The sequence below is a fragment of the Carettochelys insculpta genome, chromosome 11 (genome assembly GCF_033958435.1).
Source record: "Carettochelys insculpta isolate YL-2023 chromosome 11, ASM3395843v1, whole genome shotgun sequence".
NCBI classification, from domain to species: domain Eukaryota; kingdom Metazoa; phylum Chordata; order Testudines; family Carettochelyidae; genus Carettochelys; species Carettochelys insculpta.
The window spans coordinates 19,838,524-19,857,443 of record NC_134147.1 but is presented as its reverse complement, the minus strand read 5'-3'; the positions used below and the strand labels follow the sequence as shown (position 1 = coordinate 19,857,443).

Here is an 18,920-nt window from a genome sequence, read left to right as displayed (position 1 = left end):
CTGCAGATAAGTCAATTCTAGCTACACAATTGCCACAGCTAGAATTGCACATCTGTAGGCAACTGCAAGACCTAGGGTGGACCATGTCTAAGTAGCCCTTCATTTGGGCTCCAGGAGGTAGAGGAAAACTCACCTCCCTAGGGTCCTGCTACCAGGCAACATAAGGATTTAAGGAGAGTTGGAACTGAAATGAAAGGCTAGAAGGACAAAGTCTTAAATGAACAGTGTACATCTAACAAGCCCAGGTAAATGTAAGCAGGACGGAGGCTCAGACTAAATTTTCAATACCCATTCCCAGCAGCCTGTTCTCCAGCGCAGGTCTAAGCCTCCAAGAGGCTGTGCCCCATCTTCTTTGTGCTATTGCCTTCTGCAACCAACAGAATCAGAGTGAGAGCAGGTCATCAGCTTGGGACCTTAGGTCGCCCAAGGAGAAAACGTGTTTGGTGTCTGCCATATCTTCGCTTCCTTCAATGGCACTTTTGTCCAGTTAAACCAATGAGAGTCCTGGGATATTAACACAGCTGATTTTTATTGTTTTAAAAAAAACTTTACAATGATGTTTTCCTTCCACTGTTACTTTTCCAAAGAAAGCCAAGTGGCATAAAATAATCTGGAGGGTCCACAACTCAATGCTCCAGAAATAAGCCAGAATGAACTTAAAATCACAATTTGTTTTAAACTAACAGCTAGCAAGCCTCAGATGAGTGAGAGTTCCAATTAAGACAATGGAGGAACTCCCCTTTACAAGCATGTGGGTTATTAAGGCTTTAGGAGTTAGCTGGTCTGAAACAGTGAGCAACCTTATACAGATAAAAGCCAAACACAGGTCTAACAAATGTGCAGAATAGAATATTAATCAGATTTCTTCTGGGGAAAGAGGATAATTACATTAACAGCAGGCCCTAGGAACAATTTCCCTTCTGGGTAGAAGTCAGAGCCATGTAAATAGATGTTCTAAATGCCACAGTGTTTCCATAAGTTAATTTCATTCTGCCCTTTGGGCTGGGTACAAAATGAAAAGGTTGGGAAGATTTGTTTTTTCCTGCTAACTAAAAAAGCCCTAATAGTGACTGCTGGTGTAGAGGCATTCAAAGGCAAGATTCACAAGAAGGCATCACACCACTCCCGCAGGCAGCCCGAACAGTCCCTGGATTGCTTGGCGTTGGCTCCACACGTGTCTTTCAGCCATTCCCGGAAGAGTTCTTCATCTTTCTTCAGAACCAGGAATTGCCCAAGTACCACATATGCCTAAGCACAGAAAGGAAAGGGTATCACAACTGACAGTTAAGATATACACAAAGCCCACTGCTAAATGCAGGAGGGCTTAGGACAGCCCCATGTTTTCCGCTGATTGGTGTCTACAGAGCTGAACAGTTTTTTCACTGTCTCATAGAGCAATCTTAATACTAACATAACTGGCAGTTCACAGGAGGTGAATGATGGCAGCATTATTCCTATTTTACAGATGGGGAACCGACACAGAATGAGTTAAGGCCTTGTCTACACAATGTTTGACAGTACAGCTGTAACAGTAAACCCTTCCAGTACAGGCTGCATCCTGGCAAAACAGGGATGCAGCCTATTATCCAAAACAGCAAAAAAAAAAAAAGTCTCACCCCTCACAGACATAGCTATGCCCATGAAGCTTAGTGCAGATTTGACCAACATGAGGAACAGAACCCAAGTCTGAGTTCCCAGCCCGTGCGCTATCATTCCCAGCCCTACAAGGGTGACCTCTGGTGCTAGCTGTGAGCATCTAAAGCTATTGCTCAGGGTGACCTATAGGGGGCTTATACAACAAGGTAGAAATAGAAGTCCCCTATTCACCAGACCACAGCTGCTAGGACTGCTACAAATTGAGGTGGCAGTGGTGAAATGAAAGATTTCCTTCCACATACAAGGGATTCCACACTAATGTCACCTCTAGTCTTTTCCATCAATGTGCAGATTTTTTTTCATCCACCTGCAGAATAATCTTATGTGCACCGAGACATGTGCCAATATGCATCACCAACAGGAAAAAAAAAACCTAGCTCCGGGCCCTCTGCTAAACAGCTGGGCAGCATCCTCATCTCTCCTGAGCAGCAATATAAGTGCCCAACTGAAAGTACGCTGTTCCACAGCACAGGGCAGCTGGATTTTTTTCAAAACAAGGGGACTGGAAAATTAATGGCCTGGAGCTTTTGGGTTCATGCTGATTGCCAGTTCTGGTGAAATGGCAATCAAGGAGTTTACCACCTCTGTGGAGGCAACAGGAATTATTCTTCGATCCTAGTCCAAGCAGTTCCGAGTGCCTGGATAACCTTATAAGTAAGTATGCGACAGATTTTTAAAGGAAGATGCCAGTAAGGCAGCAGTGGGGAACCTCCCAACTGCAGCCTGGCTCTGGATCACAGCTTGCCTGCATTGAGCCCCCAAGGCACAGGGCTCTCCAACTCCAGTATTTGGCCTACAGTGGGACCCAGAACCTTGCAAACTGGAGTCAAGAAAAACCAGGGCCACATCTAGCCCATAGGCTCTGCGTGGTGAGTACAGGAAATGCCCCCACTGCTCCTCCTGCCCCTCTGCCAGTGGGAGGCCAGCTGAGGGAAGGGCAATGGCAGCATAGCGCTTTCTGGAGAGAGGTTTCCCTTGCTGCTCTGGCTGGAATTCAGGCCAGTCAATCAGAGCAGTGGGCGGCAGTGCCAGAGAGCAGTGGGAGAAAAGCCTCTCCAGGGAGCTTTTCTCCACACTGCTGTTTCCCCAGCCAGGGGTGCGGGGGGAGGCAGCGTGCAGAGGAAGTGTCCCCCAGTCCTAGCTGTGGTTCTCCTAAGCAGACTCTTCTCTTTGCCACCTCCCCCGGGCCCATCTAGGACTTTTGGGCACTCCTTGGACTTTCTGCCTGCTTTTTAGATGGAGCACTCGCACTCCCATCTAGTCTCTCTGAATTCAGGCTGCCTTACTGCCCCTTCCAAACAAGGCTGGTTCTAAATTCCATGCTTCCCCAGCCTGGAACTATCCATTCTGCCTACTAAGGGAGGTATGCTACCCTTAGAAAAGCCACAATCCCCTTAAAATTGTGATAAGAGCATTGCAAGCAGAAGGTGACCCATGTAGGCACATGAGTTAAGAAGAACTTTTGCCCTCAAAGTTACCCAAGATGCTCCAAACTCACTGATGCATCAAATTTCAAGCCACAATTTCCCATGTTTCAGTCAAGCCACTGACCCAGCCAGAGCTGAGCTTTCTGAACGCTACTCCTCTAAAGACACACTGAGAGCTGCAGGGGAAAAAATTCTCCAGAGACCTTGTCAAAGCCTTTGTCTGCCAGCTTCTTTCCAAGAACATCCCCAATTCCAGCCAGAGTTCCCACAGGCTTCTCCCCCATGGGCTCAGCCACAAAGTCTCGGTGCTTCTGGGAGGTGGACGACATACTGGCTGGTGCTAGATCTGAAAGATAAGAAAGGCAGAGGTCAGCATCCACTGTAATAAGAGGCAAAACTTGTCAGAGAGCCCTGAATCCTGATGCACCAGATAGTTATGTTAGCTGCACCAAAATCAGTCAGGATTTAGAGACTTGAATGCATGTGAAATGTATTTTTGGTGGAAAAAAAAAAGATCGTAAAACTTGGAGTGAGTGAGCACAGAAACAAGTGCACATATTTACTAGATCTTGCTAATCAATAGTAAGATTCCAGGGATTTCATTGTGGACAGATGCCCACAAAAGTCCTTTCTGGTTGTGATCTCAGATTCTAACAAGTCTTCCACAGCTCAGAGAGTCTGCAATGCAGAGTCATTAACAGCCCTCAGTCTCTGAAAACACCATTCAGGCACATAGATCACTTTCAGAATAGCTATAAACTGCACAGCTAATGTCCCAAGCTATATATAGAAGAGAAGATATATATACCATTTCTCTCTCTCCCCATACACGTGTTCTGCCGTTCCTTCAGAGGCTATGTCTACACAACAGCCTAACCTTAAAATAGACTATTTTGGCATTTGGCGCTTCTAAATGGTGCCACTTGCTGAAATAAAGCCCTATTTCAAGGCATCCCTGTACTTCTCCTGTGAAGAGATAACTGTTTCAAGACAACAGGTGCATTTTTTAAATGCATACAGCTATTGCGGGATCCACCACCATATCCCAAAATAGCATCTGCTGTATAGACATAGCCAGACTGGCCTGCAACTTGAAGGAAGTTATTGGGCTCAATACAGCAGTAACTAAGTGAAATTCTGTTGCTGGCATTTTGCAGAAAGTCAGAATGGAAACCAAATGGTTCTTTCTAGCCTTACAAAAATAAAAAAAATTGAGGATAGGAATACGGGCAAAGAAAGGTCTGTGTACTGCAGACCCTTTGATTACTACTGTAATATAAAGCTTTTAATTAGCTGTAGGAAGCCTAACTAGGGATGTAAAATCCTATTTAGTCAGTTAACTTAAGTGTGGATTAAACATGGGTGGTGGAGGCAGCTTGGGATTTTTAAGTCTGGGCTACTGGAAGCAAGCTCTAGACTGGGACTAAAGAAATTTCAGAGAGAGCTCCGAGTGCTGGACTGACCCAGATGGATTTTGTTGTAACTTTCTATCCTCCACGCTAATCAGGGACTTTCTAAGCTGTGTCCCAGACATCCACTAGAATCACAGAACTGGAAAGGACCTCGCAAGGTCATGTAGTTCAGACCCCTGCACTCAAGGCCTGAGTGAGCATTATGTAGGCCACACCAACAGCTATCTAACCTACTCTTAAAAATCACAAATGGAGTCATAGCTTCCCCAAGCAATATATTTCAGTGCTTAACCACTCTGACATGAATTTTTCCTTAATGTCCAGTCTAAACCTGCCTTGCTGCAACTAATGCCCAAAAACAATTTTTCTTCCTCCTCCCAACTTTTATGTACTTGGGCATTGTTCTCACGTCCTCCCTGCCACAATCTTCTCTTCTCCAGACTACACAAACCAAGCTTTTTCCATCTTCCCTCATCGGTCATGTTTTCTATACACTGAATAATACGTTGCTCTTCTCTGGACTTTTTTCCAGGATGTCCACATTGTTCCTGAAACGTGGTGCCCAGAGCTGAACACAAAAATTCAGTCGATATGTAATCAGTATGGAGTAGAGCAGATTACATTACAGAATGACTGCTCTTCTTTGGACACAGTGCTACACCGTTGATTCATTTTTAGCATGTGACTTTAGCACTTTGAACCCTGGTCCCTTTCTGCAGAGCTCTCTCAGAGGCAGTCATTTCCCATTTTTATACATACAACAAATGGCACCTTCCAAAGTGGAGTACTTGATACTTATCCTTATTCAATTACACTGCATTTACTTCAGACTAGTAACAGAGAGGAAGCCGTGCTAGTCTATACACTATCAAAACAAAAAGCAGTCAAGTAGCACTTTAAAGACTAGCAAAATAAACTTTAAAGTGCCACTTGACTGCTTTTTGTTTGACTTCAGACTGTTTCTCCAGAGATCATTTTGAATTTTAATTCTATCCTACATCCAACCCCTCCACAGAGAGCTTGGTATGGTCCTCAAACTTTACACATACACTCTCCATCAGTGATTTAGATAATGGCATAAAGATATTGAACAAAACCCAAATCAGAACTGATCCACATGGGAGATCACGTGACACACGCTTCCAGTCTAACTATGACAACTACTCTCTGGCAACAGTTTTGCAACCAGTCAGTCACCCATTGTAAAGTAGCCCTACTTAGGTTGTATTTTCCAAGTTTGTTTATGAGAAAGACACATGAGACTGTATCAAATGCCTGAATGAAGTGAAGATACACCACATCGGCTGCTTCCCCTCTATCCACAAGGCCCTGTGAAAGAAAACTATTAGACTGATCTGACTGTGTCAGCTCTTGGCAAATACTTGTAAGCTGGGTGTTTGTGCAGATGCCCAGGAGAGGTTTGTTTCAGTGCTGTCCAGCTAGGCTTTGTGTTTCTAAATGCCTTGGTGCATATAAAAAAGTTATTCTACACATGGATAGAAAAAATCCAAACACTGATGGGAAAAAAATTAGAGGGGACTCTACAAACACTTAGAAGATAAGCAAATTGTTTGCTTAATTAATGTGCGCCATTACCTTTCCAGGTGCACTGAAGTTAAACTGACTGGTCTGTAATTCCCTGGGTTGTTCATATTTCCCTTTTTATAAATAGGCAAATACAGTGCCCTTTTCCAGACCTCTGGAATCTCTCCCAACTTCTGTGACTTTCTGAAAATAATCACGCGTGACTGGTATCTCCTCAGTCAGCTCATTGAGTATACAACTCTTTTAATAAATCCTTATGTTTCTACAACTATTTTAATAAATCCTTATGTTTCTAACTCTGAGACACTTCAGAGTTATGAAATCAGGGCTGTGTTGCCTCCTTTCAGTATGCACGTCCTCCCCAGTCATCCACTTCAAATGGACTCAGTGAGGGTAGCTCAAAGATTCTGCCAGGATGCTGAGGGCTCCAAAGGGAAGTCAAGGGGCTTATCCCAGTGACAGCATGATCCTAAAGGAGTCCACAGCTGCCAAGAGTACTGGGCCCGTGGACATGTGACACCCTCCAAAGGGCCCTGAAATCTCTACTTTCAGTAGCATGCCCAACCTCCTTTCCACATGCACCCTCAGCCCCATCCTCCCCTCCACATACTAACAAGCCCCTGTCTCCCATCCTTTCCAAAAGAAACCTTTTCTCCATGTCCTCTCAGCCCTTTTAGAAGTCTTAGTCCAGTCTCCTCAGATGCATCTTCCTCTACATCCCCCCTTCCTTCACCCAAAAGGCCCACTCCCTCACTTCTCCACGCACACTCCCCACTGACCTACCCCTCAAAGCTTCTTTTTACCCATTTGGCAACATTATCCACCACCTGCTCCCATCCCAGTCTTGCTCAGACAATTTCAACCTTAACACCCATCTCACCCTCAGCCTTCCTAGATATGCCCTATGTAACCCACACATCTATGCATGGTTAACAGAGAGGTTGCCATGTCAGTCTGCACTCCAATAAAACAAAGCAGCAGAAATGTAGCACTTCAAAGACTAACAAAATGATTTACTGGGTGATGAGCTTTAGTGGGACAGACCCACTTCATCAGAAGTGGGCCTGTCCCACTAAAGCTCACCACCCAATAATAATAATGGTAATCCATCAATCCAATGATGGACAAATCTGTGCAGATCATCTGTTATTGGTCTCATGGTGTGGCTCTGGTGACTGTATAAGCCAATTCTAGAGGTGCACATTTTGCCACAGATGGTGCATGGGAAGTTTGCAATCTGGGTTGTGCATTGCTGATGCTCTGTGACGTTGTTCGCGTGCCTCTTGTAGACGCCGGCAGCAGTCTGACTGTTGTACGCCACTGTGTTCTGTCACTGGCGGTGTCCTCAAGGTCCCTAGGTTTGATACTGCTGTACTGCAGATTGGCTTTGATGGTATCCTTGTAGTGTTTCCGTGGACGACCTATATGCCGGATGACCTGGGAGAGTTCACCATACAGAAGCTGGTGAGGGATTCTGTTGGCATCCATGCGGCTGATATGACCGGTCCAACGTAGTTGTGACTTCATAAATCATTTCAATGCTTGTCTTCCGGGCTCTCTCAAGGACCTCAAGATTGGGCACTTTGTCTTGCCAGCGGATCTTCATGATGTTACAGAGGCAGTGCATGTGGAATACTTTGAGCTGCTTGATGTGACACCTATACAGTGTCCATGTTTTGCACCCGTACAAAAGAGTGAGAGAACAACAGCTCTGTACACAAGCAGTTTTGTTGACATCCAGATGTTATGGTGGTTAAGAACTTTGACACACAGACACTCAAGTGCTGGGTCGCTTTGGTTATTCACACGTTGATCTCATTATCCAGCAATCCATCACTAGATATGACACTACCCAGGTATTTAAAGTTCTCCACCACTTTAAGCTGAGTGCCGTCAATGGAGATACTCAGGACAGGAGCATTTGATCCAGGTGCAGGTTGATGGAGAACTTCTGTCTTTCTGAGGCTGATAGTTAGTCCGAAAAGTTGCGAGGCCTCAGCAAACTTGTTGACAATGTGCTGAAGATCGTTTTCAGTGTGAGCCATAAGGGCGCAGTCGTCAGCAAAGAGTGCCTCAGAAAGGAGTTTCTGCATTGTCTTAGTCTTTGCATTCAGGCGACGGAGGTCAAAAAGTGAACCATCATGCTGGTATTTCAAGTATATACCTCGGTCCAGATCTTTCACTGCATGGTTAAGGACGCATGCAAAGAACAGATGAAAAAAAAAAAAAAAAAAACAGGAGCAAGAACACATCCTTGTTTCACACTGTTGGTGATGCTGAAGGGGGCTGATGTGGCTCCATCAGACAGTACTTCGCCTGTCATGTCGTCATGGAAAAGGCGTATAATCTGGACAAATTTTCTTGAACAGCCAAGTCGTATTAGAATGGTCCAAAGGGCTTCCCTGTTGAAGGTATCAAATGCCTTTGTCAGATTTATGAAGACAGCATACAGGTGCATGTTCTGTTCAATGGACTTCTCTTGTATTTGTCTGAAAGCAAACACCATATCGGCTGTGCTCCAGCCAGGTCAAAAACCACATGGACTTTCAGGTAGATTTGCCTCAGAAATACTCTCCAACAGAGAGGAGGGATATGCCTCTGTAGTTTCCACATTCTGCTTTGCTGCCTTTATTCTTGAAAAGGGAGACAATAATAGCATCACCCCGGTCCCGTGGTATGTTTTCATCCTTCCAGATGCTGATGACCACACTATGGAACGCGGCTAGTGCTACTGAACTTGCCGCTTTCTCTCTCTCTGCTGGTATCCCATCTTTTCCAGGAGCTTTTCCTGAACTCATCTGGCTAACAGCTTTCTTAATCTCATCTATAGCGGGCAGAAAGTCAAGATCTGTCAGGACGGGTTGTTGTGGAATTTCATTGAGGATGTTATTATTCACGGTCGATGGCCTGTTAAGGAGGTTGCTAAAGTGTTCTTGCCATCTTTCGTTGATGCCCTCTGTGTTTCACCAGCGTTGTGTTGTCTGATGAGAGCAATGGGGTAGTCCTTGGTTTAGAAGGTCCATAGACAGTCTTAATAGCACTACACATCATCTTTGTGTTGTGGGTCTCAGCATAGTGCTCAATTGCTTTGGCTTTGCTCTCCCACTAGCTGTCTTGTATCTGACGGAGGTCTTTGTGTTTTGCTCTGAAGGCACTTGAAATGGTCCTGTTTGGAGGCTGAGGAAGGGTCATTCTACCATTCAATAAAGGCTTTTCTCTTTATTTCCAGGGCTGAACATATTTCTTCTTGGTTCTCATCGAGCCAATTCTGATGTATTCTTTTCTTTGGTCCAAGCGATGTTATTGTTGTGTCAGTCACTATCTGCTTGAACTGATCCCACTTTTCGGTTACAGTACTGATCAGTTGACCATGGGATGTTAATTTGTCATCGAGACTCTTCTGAAAATTGTTGAAACATTGGGCATCCTTCAGTTTGGCTATGTTAAAAGCAAGTCGCACATGCTTAAGCCATTTGTGCCAAGAGGGAGCAATGTAAAGTTGGAGAGACATCTTGACTAATCTGTGATCTGTCAGGCACTCTGCGCCTCGCATTACTCTGGTGATCAGTACATCTCGGATGTCTCGCCTTCTGACAATGATGCCAGATGCCACTGTTTAGACCTAGGGTGCATCCATGTCGTTTTGTATTTATCCGCTTGTTGGAACAGAGTGTTGGTAATAGTCAGGTTGTTTTCAGAACAAAGGCTCAAAAGGAGTAGTCCATTGTTCATTTTGCCTACACCACATGGCCCAGATACTCCTTTCTGGTTCTCATTGTCAGCCCTGACTCAGGCATTGAAATCTCCAAGTAGGAGTAGTTTGTCTGTTGCAAGTGTGGCCTTGATCAGTCTGTCGAGATCTTCATAGAATTGTTCCTTTGTCAGGGCACGTTAGAGTGGGTGCATATGCACTGATGATGGTGGCATGACGTTTGGCATTTAGTGGGAAGCGTAGCTCCAGCAATCTTTCATTGATACCCACTGGAAGGTCAGGGAGTTGACGCATCAATGAGGTTTTTATTGCCAGATGTATTCTATCCTCTGTCTCAGTCTTACTCTTCCAGAAGGTATAACCACTTCCTGGTTCACTCAAGAAACCTTCCCCAGCCAATCTTGTTTCACTTAATGCTGCTATATCGATGTTATAGTGGACTAGTTCACGAGCAATGAGAACTGTCCTTCTCTCAGGTCTTGCAACAGCTTCTCGATCCATGAGGGTATGAATATTCCATTACACCAATGGTAAGTTCTCCCAAATTTTAATTTTGGTTTCGACCACAAGTAGGGTTGAACTGCCAACCGTGGCTTGCTGGCCAGTTATTGTAAGGCAGGCAGTTTTTAGGCCACCTTTTCTAGGCCCCTCCCTTACTAAGGTGAGTAGTGCTGTCCTAAAGAGGACTGCTCAGACGCCTGGGATGCTGCCGGGCAACTCTGCTGCCCCAGATACAGAGCTGGACGACCACTTGTCCACAGGCCGCCTACGTGCGGGATTGGGACTATGACTCCCAGTGGTAACCTCCACCTATCGCCTTGTCCCTCCCCCATCGCTGCAGGACTTGGGTGATGTGATATGATGATTTGCACAGGACCTGTGCGTGAAAGCTTTTTAAGTGGTAGAGCCGTTGCACAGGAGCAATCCCACTCTCTCGACCTTGAAAGCCAGGCACCAATGGTACGTAGAATCGTCACGACTGGTAACTTCTTTGGTTGCAGTGGATGGCCTTTATGTCTTTCATGCCTTGTCAAGCCCTTCACTTTCCACGAAGCATTGCAGAACCGCCTTCTTGGCCGTTGGATCTAAATGATCCCTTCCGCCCAGTCTGCCGGAACTGACTTCACATGCTTGGTAGGCACATCCAAAAATTCACCGAGGGTTTGAGCCCCATCGGTTACACACACCCGGTTTGGCCGGCCTGTCGAAGCCATTGCCCGGGGTATGGCCGCTGCACATGCTGCAGCTACCTGGAGCCACAAGTGAGAGCTGAGTGACAATAAATCATTCTGTTAAAGTGCTGCAGTTCTGCTGCTTTGTTTTGTCCCATGTAGTGGTACCTAGAGCACTTCACCACTTCCTCTCTTACCACTAGAGGTCCCCCTCTCCTAACTCAGGGCACCCACCCAGCAACCTCAATATCCTCTACTGAAGGGGGAAAAATCCATTTAATTTTAAATTTCCATCCTGATTCTCCTTTTCCCACAATACAGCCCCATGGGTAGAGTCGTGAACTCAACTCAGAAGACCTGGGTTCTATTCTGAACTTCAGTGTCCGGGACTCACTTCAGGTCTGTGCCTCAGCTTCCCCATCTCTAAAATGGGCTATGATACTGACCCTCCTTTCCCAGTCACTCGACAGGTGCTAATGATTAGTGCTCAGTGAGGACTATCAGCAGCACTAAGTCAACACTGCCCCGATACCGTCAGCTCCCCAGCCCCGTCTCCTATATCTCCCTCCGCTTACGAATAAGGCGAGCCCGCCAACCCTCCCGCCGGGAGCCGCCATCCAGCCTCAAAGGTACCGACCCCCCCCCGCCCCATCGCCTCGCCCGGACACCCCACGCGCTCTTCTCCCTCACGCCCCCCGCCACAGACACACCCAGCGTACACCCCACCCCCCGCGCCGCCTGCCGCCTCCATTTCCATTCATCCCTCCCGGCCGCGCCCCTCCCAGCCACAACCCTACTACCGCCCCCGCCCCCGCCCCCACCCCCACCCCAGGCCCAGCCCAGCCCAGCCCAGCCCTCGGCCACTGCCCGGCACCGCAGCAACAAACCAGCTCCGCTCGCTACTGCCGCGCCTCAGCCGCCGCCGCTCCCGCCCACCCACTGCGCCTGCGCAAGCACCGCTTCCTTTTCCGGGGCCTGTTGGCGTCCGATATAACCACAGAGAGTCGGCGGCGCTCTATCATGTCCTACATCGCCGCATCCGCTCTATGATTGCAACGGCTCCGGTGCCCTTCCAGGGCCGCTCCAGCCACGCTTGAACCATAGAGTTCTCCTTCCACACTCCAGCCAACTGAAAACTCGGTGGTATTAACGCCTCCTGCCGCCAGCAGGACCCCGCGGCGCAAGACAAGCTCTGACGCTGCCTGTGGTCCGTAGCAACCCTTCCATCCCATAATAACGGCCCCCCCCCCCCCCCTCTGCGCGCTGGCTCGCCCCGGGAGTCCAAGGAGGCGACTTCCGGAAGTGGGAGAGGCGGCGCGCGGATCACCCGGAAATGGGCGGGGAGGGGATTGGGGGAAGCGCAGAACTTGGAGCCGGAAGCCGGTGACTGCCCCATGTGCGGAGAGGTAGGGGCGGGAGGTGGCCGGGGCCGGGACCGGGACCCCCCCCCCCCCCACTCCCACAGCCCAGCGCCGCCCCGGGACAGCGGCAGTCATCCCTCCCCACCCCGCCCGCACCCCCGAAGGCAGGACTGGACTGAATCTGAAAACAGGCTGGCATTATCCTCGTCTTCTTAGAGGAGGAAACTGAGTCACAGGAGGTGGCTAAATCATGAGGAACCCCCCGCCCCGTCTCTGAGGGCATAACAGGGTTATATGGCACAAAGTGACTGGCTCAGCCTTTTCTGGAGTCTTTGTTCATGCTGTGATGTAGATGAGATTTTATCTGGGAAGTTGATTCAGCCCTAAAGCACAATTGCTGGCCGTCTTTCCACGTCTCAGTGGGTCACTGGACTCAGTTGGCACTCAGGGTGTCTGGAATCTGTTCTCTGCTGCACTCTGTGCCTCAGTTTCACTTCCCACTGTTTGTATTGTCCCTGACCACCTCTGTGCCTCAGTTTCCTATTGAGAATCAGGACCTCCTTCCGTTAAAGCACTTTGAGATTCACACCTAAGCCATTTTCAGTGGAATTACTACTGTGGGAGACAAAATATGAAGTCTGGCCTGAAAATTTCCAGCAGAGTGAAGACATCTTGGAGCTGCCTGATTCTCTGAGTGAAATAGTCTTGGTTGGTTTACATGAGCCATAGAGTTGTTTCTGTTTTTCCAACAGCGTGTCCAGTGCTGGTGGATGCCTCGAGGAGTGAATTCAGTGCTGGATCCTCACCTATTAAAGACGGACAGCTTCTCTTTAAACCCCAAACAGGTACCATGCCGGTAGGGGTGCTGCTGGCTTCCTGGGAGAGCAATTTCTGCCCCATCTTGGGTGGTGCAGAAAAGGTAGATGGGGCACTTGGTAAACTTTTCTGATAACCTAAGAACAAGGGGACATTCTTGATGGAGAGGCAGTGTGTTCTCATGAGCAGTACACTGGCCTGGGATCCAGACCTGCTTGGCTTCTGTTCTGGACCCTCCATGATCCTTCTCAAAGGGAAGGACTCTCTCTCTGTCTATGCCGTGCCTGACTGCATGGTACTGGACATTGCACAGATTCTGATGCCAGGCAGTATGCAGACACTTTGTGAGGCAGTCTCTGCCCCAAAGAGCTAATACACTATTTAGACAAAGGTGGTATGAATGGGGAAACTGAGACAGTGAGTGGCAAAGGGACTGGCCCAAAGTTAGTCACAGAGCTTGCAATACAACCCAGATATCCTGGCTCCCAGTCCAGTGCCCTGCTCACTGGGGGATTCTCTGCCTTTAGAAGCTTATTTGATCTTGGGTAAATGCAACAAGCCTCTTCTCCTTCTGTTGTTCCTTCTTTTTCTATAGCCTTCCAGCCCAAGTGTGCCTTCCAGCCATTCAGCACTTCACCCGGCCTGCAGGGATCCTGTCCCCAAGGGCTAGCGTATCAGGATGTCCCAAGCAACCAAACGCAAGCACGTGGTGAAAGAGGTGTTGGAGGAATATGTGGTGCCATCTCCTCAACAGCAGATTGTCCGGGTGAGAGTGGGAGCAGCCCTGCTTTGCTGGGCTCCGCTGGGACCTTTTCCCTTTCCTCTGCGGGTTGCTTGTGGACAGCGTCTGGGCATATCTCATCTCAGCAGTTCCTGGCCATCCCATTCGTTTAGCTTCGAGCTTCAGAGGAAGGCAAGAAAAGCCCCGAATGCATCTGTCCGATTGTGCACTGGGGAAGAAACTCCATTGCTGCTCCCTGCTGGTGACTGCAATCCAATCGCACACATCAGGGCTTCAGCCACTCACTGGCTTGCAGCAGAGCTGTGAGTGGTGTGACCAAGGCAGAGCAGCTGGGGTGTCAGACACCTAAAAGCTCTATGTAGGCAGTAGATCTGCCAGCCAAAAGGGGACCAGCCCAATCATCTAGTCTGACCTGCAGAAGTCAGGTTGTGGAGTGCTTCTTCCCCGTCATTCACGCATCAAGCCCAGCTGGAGCTTGGCTTTGAGACCAGCCTTGGTCTGTAGGTGCCGAGTGCAGGAGAATCCATTCTTTTAGGAAGCAGCTTCTGTGGTTATTCCCCCTCCCTGTCAACCTGATCTTCTCTCCAGGTCCTGGGCACCCCAGGAAACAACCTCCATGAGGTGGAAACGGCTGAGGGGACCCGGTTCTTAGTGAGCATGCCCACAAAATTCCGCAAGAACATCTGGATCAAACGAGGTGAGCACCATGCAACTGGGTTCCTGGCATCCCTAGAGGGGGAAAGGCCCCATGTCCCACTTCCCCCAGGCACAGACAGGAGTCATCACCCCAAGAGAGAATGGAGCTGTGTCCTATTCCCTGTCTACCACAGCCCCTCCTCTGGGGCTAAATGAGATCAAGCACCCGCCCATGAGGGGAGAGGCCCTGTGCCACAGTCCCACTACCTAAACCTGGGTGGGGAATCCCTGCACCATGGTCAGGATGCAAGTCCCAAGGCCTGGGGCTCCCCACCACAGTATCTGGCCTGCAATGGTGTGGGAGGTGTGGAGCCCCCAGCCTTGTGCGCTGGAGTCAGGCAAGCCCAGGCCAGGCTGTTGGTGGGCAGGGGGGAGAGAGGAAGTGGCAGCAGAGAAAGTGGGAGGGGAAATAAGGGGGCAGTGCCATTTGTCCTGCTGCTCTAATCCGGCTAATCAAAGCAGCGGGGGGGGGAAGGGGAGGCAAAGCCACGTACGTCCCCAGGGTGTCTCCTCCCCAAGCTCCTGACCCCATCTTTCCAGACCCTGCACCCTCCCTCCTGCCCAGACCCCCACTTCCACCCCAACTCCCCCATTGGCCTGCTCCTGCACCTTCTCTCCCAGACCCCTGCCTTCCAAACCCTCCATCCCAAACCCTCCTGCACCCTTCCTCCCACCCACTCTCTACACCCCCAGCTTGTTCCTGCACCCTCCCTCCCCACCAGACCCCACACCTGAAGCCCACTTCCTGTTAGCCCCCTCCCATATTGAATCCCTCATTTTTGGCCCCACCCCTGAGCCTAGACAGGCTCACAAAATGAACTAGGCCCAAAGCCCCTAGGCATGCGAGGGGAAGGAGGGCAGCATCTCCTTTTGTTGGGTTGTCAGTCGGGGACCACGTCAACGGCGGTTTTGGGGTTTGTTTTGGTTTGGTTTTGCTCCCCCACCACCCACAGTCTCTCTGTCACTGCAGGTGACTTTCTGCTGGTGGACCCTATTGAAGAGGGTGAGAAGGTGAAGGCCGAGATCAACTTTGTGTTGTACAAGGACCACGTGCGGTACCTAAAGAAAGAAGGGCTCTGGTACGAGTCAGAGGTGCGGGTGGGTGCACATCTGTGTGATGAGCTGAGAGTTCCCAGGCTCCCTGCTACTGCCTCTGCCACTACGGTGCTGGAGAAAAGGCTGAGTGAGGAGTGGCCCAGGCCTGTGTCCTGCTGGAGACTGGCATTTCCTCAGCTCTTCCCTTCTGCTCTTTACTTCCCTCTCTCAGACCTGCTGCTTCCCCCACTGGTGCTCCTGTGGCACTTGCCCTGCTGGGATTGCGCCTCAGGCTACCATGAGCAAGGGCCGTCCTGTAGGAAGAGAAGTCTCGGGGTAGCCAAGTTAGTCTGTGTCTTCAAAAGCAACAAGTCGTCCTGGGGCACCTTATAGACTAACATATTTTAGAGCATGAGCTTTCGTGAGCAAGATGCATCTGATGAAGCAAGTCTTTGGCTTCGAAAGTTCGTGCTCCAAAATGTTAGTCTATAAGGTGCCACAAGACTTCTTGTTCCTGGAGGAAGAGGCACCTATGGGGATCTTCCCCGCTCTGAGGCAAGTGGGCCAGTCTCAGGACTCTACAAAGCCCCCATGCTTCTTGTAACAGATGTACTCATGACACTCACCCTTGACTCCCTGAGATTTCACGTCACAGCCCCTGCCCCTAGGGAAGGATTAGCCCCATTTTACAGAGGGAGACTGAGCCACAGGGTACACAAAGCAATTTGCCAGAGGGAAGTGGCAGAGCCAGGAACTGAACACTGCTTTGCCCCCTGGTGCCCCAAGGCCGACCTCATGGAGAATCCGCCCCAGTCCTGGATAAGCTATTCCACAGTCTAGTTCCCTCATGGCTCCGTCTGGGCTTTAGTTCTCTGCGCAGGGCTGATTTCTACCACTTCCGAGCGGTAGGGATAGAAGCAGAGCAGTTACCTGAGGAGAGAGCGCTGTAGGTGTTGGTGCAGCTCTCCAGCAGAGGAGCCAGTGCTTTGTCAGCAGGGAGCAGATGCTATTTATATTCAATTGGCAGCTGGTGTGACTTGCTACAGCCTCAGTTCAAGATGAGTGGTGATAAACTGGAGGGGTCAGAAGAGGCACCTAAAAAGGTTGGTTACAGACCCCGAAAGCTCAGTCTGAGCTTAAGGGTGACTTGCTCCCAGTCTCTCCTGGCCTGCCTGGGAAATAGAAAATTGACAATGGGCTCTACAATCCAGCAGCTAAACATCGAACAAGAGCCCATGGGTGGAAGCTGAATTTGGACCCATTCAGGTTGGAATCCAGAGGGTTCATTGGAACAGCTGATACGGAGCTAGGGTGGATGTTTAAATCCAGCTCAGAGGTGGCTTGGAAAGATCTGATCTAGTCTGAACAGGAGCTAATTCAGGGTAGGCCTAGATGATGTGATCCCACTGCGCTCTTCGGGCCACCTGACTGAGGACTCCTTCACACGAGGGAGGCAGGGGTGAAGTAAAAAACTTCTGAAAACTTGACCAAAAACCCAATCTTAGGTTCTGATTTAACAGAGAAGCTGGGAGAACATTGACAAAGAGGGTTTTCCTAGGAGGTTGGGTTACACGGCCAAGTTGTTTTGGAGGGGGGTGGGGGGCTGTTGGTCAATGGTGTTATGGGAAAACCTGCCTGTGCTTGGGTTACTCCTGGCCCCTGGTGCACAGCAGAGTCTGTGCTGGCTGAAGTGGAGGGGAAAAGGCTTTGTATCATTTCCCATGGCACACCCTAGAAGGGGGAAGCCCAGTGTCTTATTCTTCCTGAGCTATTACCTCAAACCCAGCACCACTCTCTCATCATGTTTTTTCCCCCCACAGGCCTGAGGCCTTCTCCAACACTCCAGAAAGCCAGCCCCGCTCTGAGGCCAGGTGAGTGGGAAAGGCGCAGAACTGCTGCTAAACTGCCCAGGAATCAATTAGACTGGAAATTAGGGTTTCTGCTCTTAGAGGGAGGTTCCTGGGCATCTTTCCCCAGGAATGGGGGCAAACCCCGTCCCCCCGCATCCATTTGCGGAGGGAGCTAGATGAGGGTATGACTGGGACTGAGATGAGGGGGCTGATCCAGAAGGTCCACTCCAGGCTTTAGGCTAGTGGCCCATTCATTGGGCAGCTGCCTCAAAGAGCGAGAACTCCAGGGGCCTAGAACTGACCCCCCCACCCCTTTCTGCAGCAGGGAGGGGGAGCAACCTGCAGTGTGCTCCTCTGGGGAAGAGGACTCGGACGACGACAGCGACCTGTTTGTGAACACGAACAGACCGTGCTACGGCTGCACAGAGAGCGAGGAGGACAGCGAGGAGGCAGCAGCGGTGACCAGCGACCAGGACGAGGAAGACAAATAGCAACGCAAGTCAGGAAGCACAAGTTCCTCGCCCCGCCACCTGTGAGAGCCTGAGGCAGCTGGAGGGAGACGCTGCCTTCTGGTCCTCGAGCACTCGGCCGCCAGCCTGGCGAATGTTCCTGCTGGCTTGGAACTGGCTCTGTGCTGCTCTCAGCTGGGGACACATCATCTCCATCACCTCTGCTGTCTGAGCCAGGAGCTGCTGGAGCATCCAGCTCACTAGAGTGAAGTGCTGGGTGCGAGGTGCCCAGGGGAAGGGTATTTCACTGTTAACCCAACCCCCTGGGGGAGAGGGGCACAGGGAAAGAGGGTTCAGGGCAGCAGAGCTGTCTGCAGTTTCAAGCAAGGGCGGGGAGTAAAGTTAGAGAAGCTGGGAGGCCTCAGCGGAGATGGAGCTGCCAAGCTCCAGCACCCTATTGGCCCCTGTTAATGGCAGACTGGACTGTGCCCTCTGCTCCAAGGCACTGCATGCTGTCTGTCCCAGGCAGCAGCACTGTGTCACACGCTGTTCTCTGTCTTACTCAATAAAGACTTTTCCCCCAGGCAGCCACGTGGGTTAATATGAAACCGCACAAGACAAGAACACGCGCTGGCTGCAGCGAGTCAGCCGGGACCCAGGGCAGGTTCTGAACTGCAGCGAGCGGCAGCTGGAGCTCACTGCTGTCCACGCTGATCTGGGCAGAGGGAGGATGGGCCACCTGTCAACACGGCTGCCTTGCCAGCACCGTCCTAGGTCAGGCCCTAGCCACCACCCCTGCAGTGCTGGCGAGTAGTTACAGCACAGAACCAGACACAGGTCAGGCCTCGCTGGGGCCCAGCCGTTGGTCTGGGAAGTTCTTAGCCTTGGTCATGGAGCAACTATTTGACTACCTGGGAAGGGGGCAGGTCTAAGCCTGCCCACTGCTAAGGCCCCTCCACCAGCCTAGGGGGAGGGACTAGTGGACCCAGGGACCAATGGAGCACAGCCAGCCCCTGCCCCAGGCGTTAACAGGCCCAGACAGGCAAG

General features: G+C 50.1%; 2 protein-coding genes across 7 annotated transcripts; one reads left to right on the top strand and one right to left on the bottom strand.

Annotated features, from left to right (window-relative positions):
- Positions 1 to 510: 510 nt before the first annotated feature.
- Positions 511 to 12,079, bottom strand: BANF1 (barrier to autointegration nuclear assembly factor 1). 4 transcript variants are annotated; one of them, XM_075004825.1, is made up of 3 exons: positions 11,954 to 12,079; positions 3,287 to 3,429; positions 511 to 1,248 (listed from the first exon to the last, which is right to left on the bottom strand). In XM_075004825.1, the coding sequence occupies exons 1-3, from the start codon at positions 12,024 to 12,026 to the stop codon at positions 1,102 to 1,104; spliced, it is 363 nt and encodes a 120-aa protein (XP_074860926.1). In that variant the 5' UTR covers positions 12,027 to 12,079; the 3' UTR covers positions 511 to 1,101. The 4 variants fall into 4 exon arrangements, with proteins under 4 accessions (XP_074860926.1, XP_074860927.1, XP_074860928.1 ...); XM_075004826.1 differs by lacking the exon at positions 11,954 to 12,079 and adding an exon at positions 11,812 to 11,938; XM_075004827.1 differs by lacking the exon at positions 11,954 to 12,079 and adding an exon at positions 6,092 to 6,732.
- EIF1AD (eukaryotic translation initiation factor 1A domain containing) lies at positions 11,996 to 18,857 on the top strand. Of its 3 annotated transcripts, none has more exons than XM_075004824.1 (7): positions 11,996 to 12,131; positions 13,038 to 13,130; positions 13,697 to 13,867; positions 14,432 to 14,540; positions 15,510 to 15,618; positions 17,395 to 17,445; positions 17,750 to 18,857. In XM_075004824.1, the coding sequence occupies exons 3-7, from the start codon at positions 13,781 to 13,783 to the stop codon at positions 17,913 to 17,915; spliced, it is 522 nt and encodes a 173-aa protein (XP_074860925.1). In that variant the 5' UTR covers positions 11,996 to 12,131; positions 13,038 to 13,130; positions 13,697 to 13,780; the 3' UTR covers positions 17,916 to 18,857. The 3 variants fall into 3 exon arrangements, with proteins under 3 accessions (XP_074860925.1, XP_074860923.1, XP_074860924.1); XM_075004822.1 differs by having other exon boundaries at positions 17,747 to 18,857; XM_075004823.1 differs by lacking the exon at positions 11,996 to 12,131 and adding an exon at positions 12,284 to 12,330 and having other exon boundaries at positions 17,747 to 18,857.
- The last annotated feature ends 63 nt before the right edge of the window (positions 18,858 to 18,920 follow it).

What these genes read in the sequence shown, in the direction of transcription:
- EIF1AD (XM_075004822.1), top strand. Translation starts at nt 13,781, where the DNA reads ATGTCCCAAGCAACCAAACGCAAGCACGTGGTGAAAGAGGTGTTGGAG. An exon ending in GAACATCTGGATCAAACGAG is followed by an intron (nt 14,541 to 15,509) that starts GTGAGCACCATG and finishes CTGTCACTGCAG; the next exon opens with GTGACTTTCTGCTGGTGGAC. An exon ending in CTAAAGAAAGAAGGGCTCTG is followed by an intron (nt 15,619 to 17,394) that starts GTACGAGTCAGA and finishes TTCCCCCCACAG; the next exon opens with GCCTGAGGCCTTCTCCAACA.
- BANF1 (XM_075004825.1), bottom strand. Translation starts at nt 12,026, where the DNA reads ATGGTTCAAGCGTGGCTGGAGCGGCCCTGGAAGGGCACCGGAGCCGTT. An exon ending in CATAGAGCGGATGCGGCGAT is followed by an intron (nt 3,430 to 11,953) that starts GTAGGACATGAT and finishes CTTATCTTTCAG; the next exon opens with ATCTAGCACCAGCCAGTATG. An exon ending in CAGACAAAGGCTTTGACAAG is followed by an intron (nt 1,249 to 3,286) that starts GTCTCTGGAGAA and finishes TTCTGTGCTTAG; the next exon opens with GCATATGTGGTACTTGGGCA.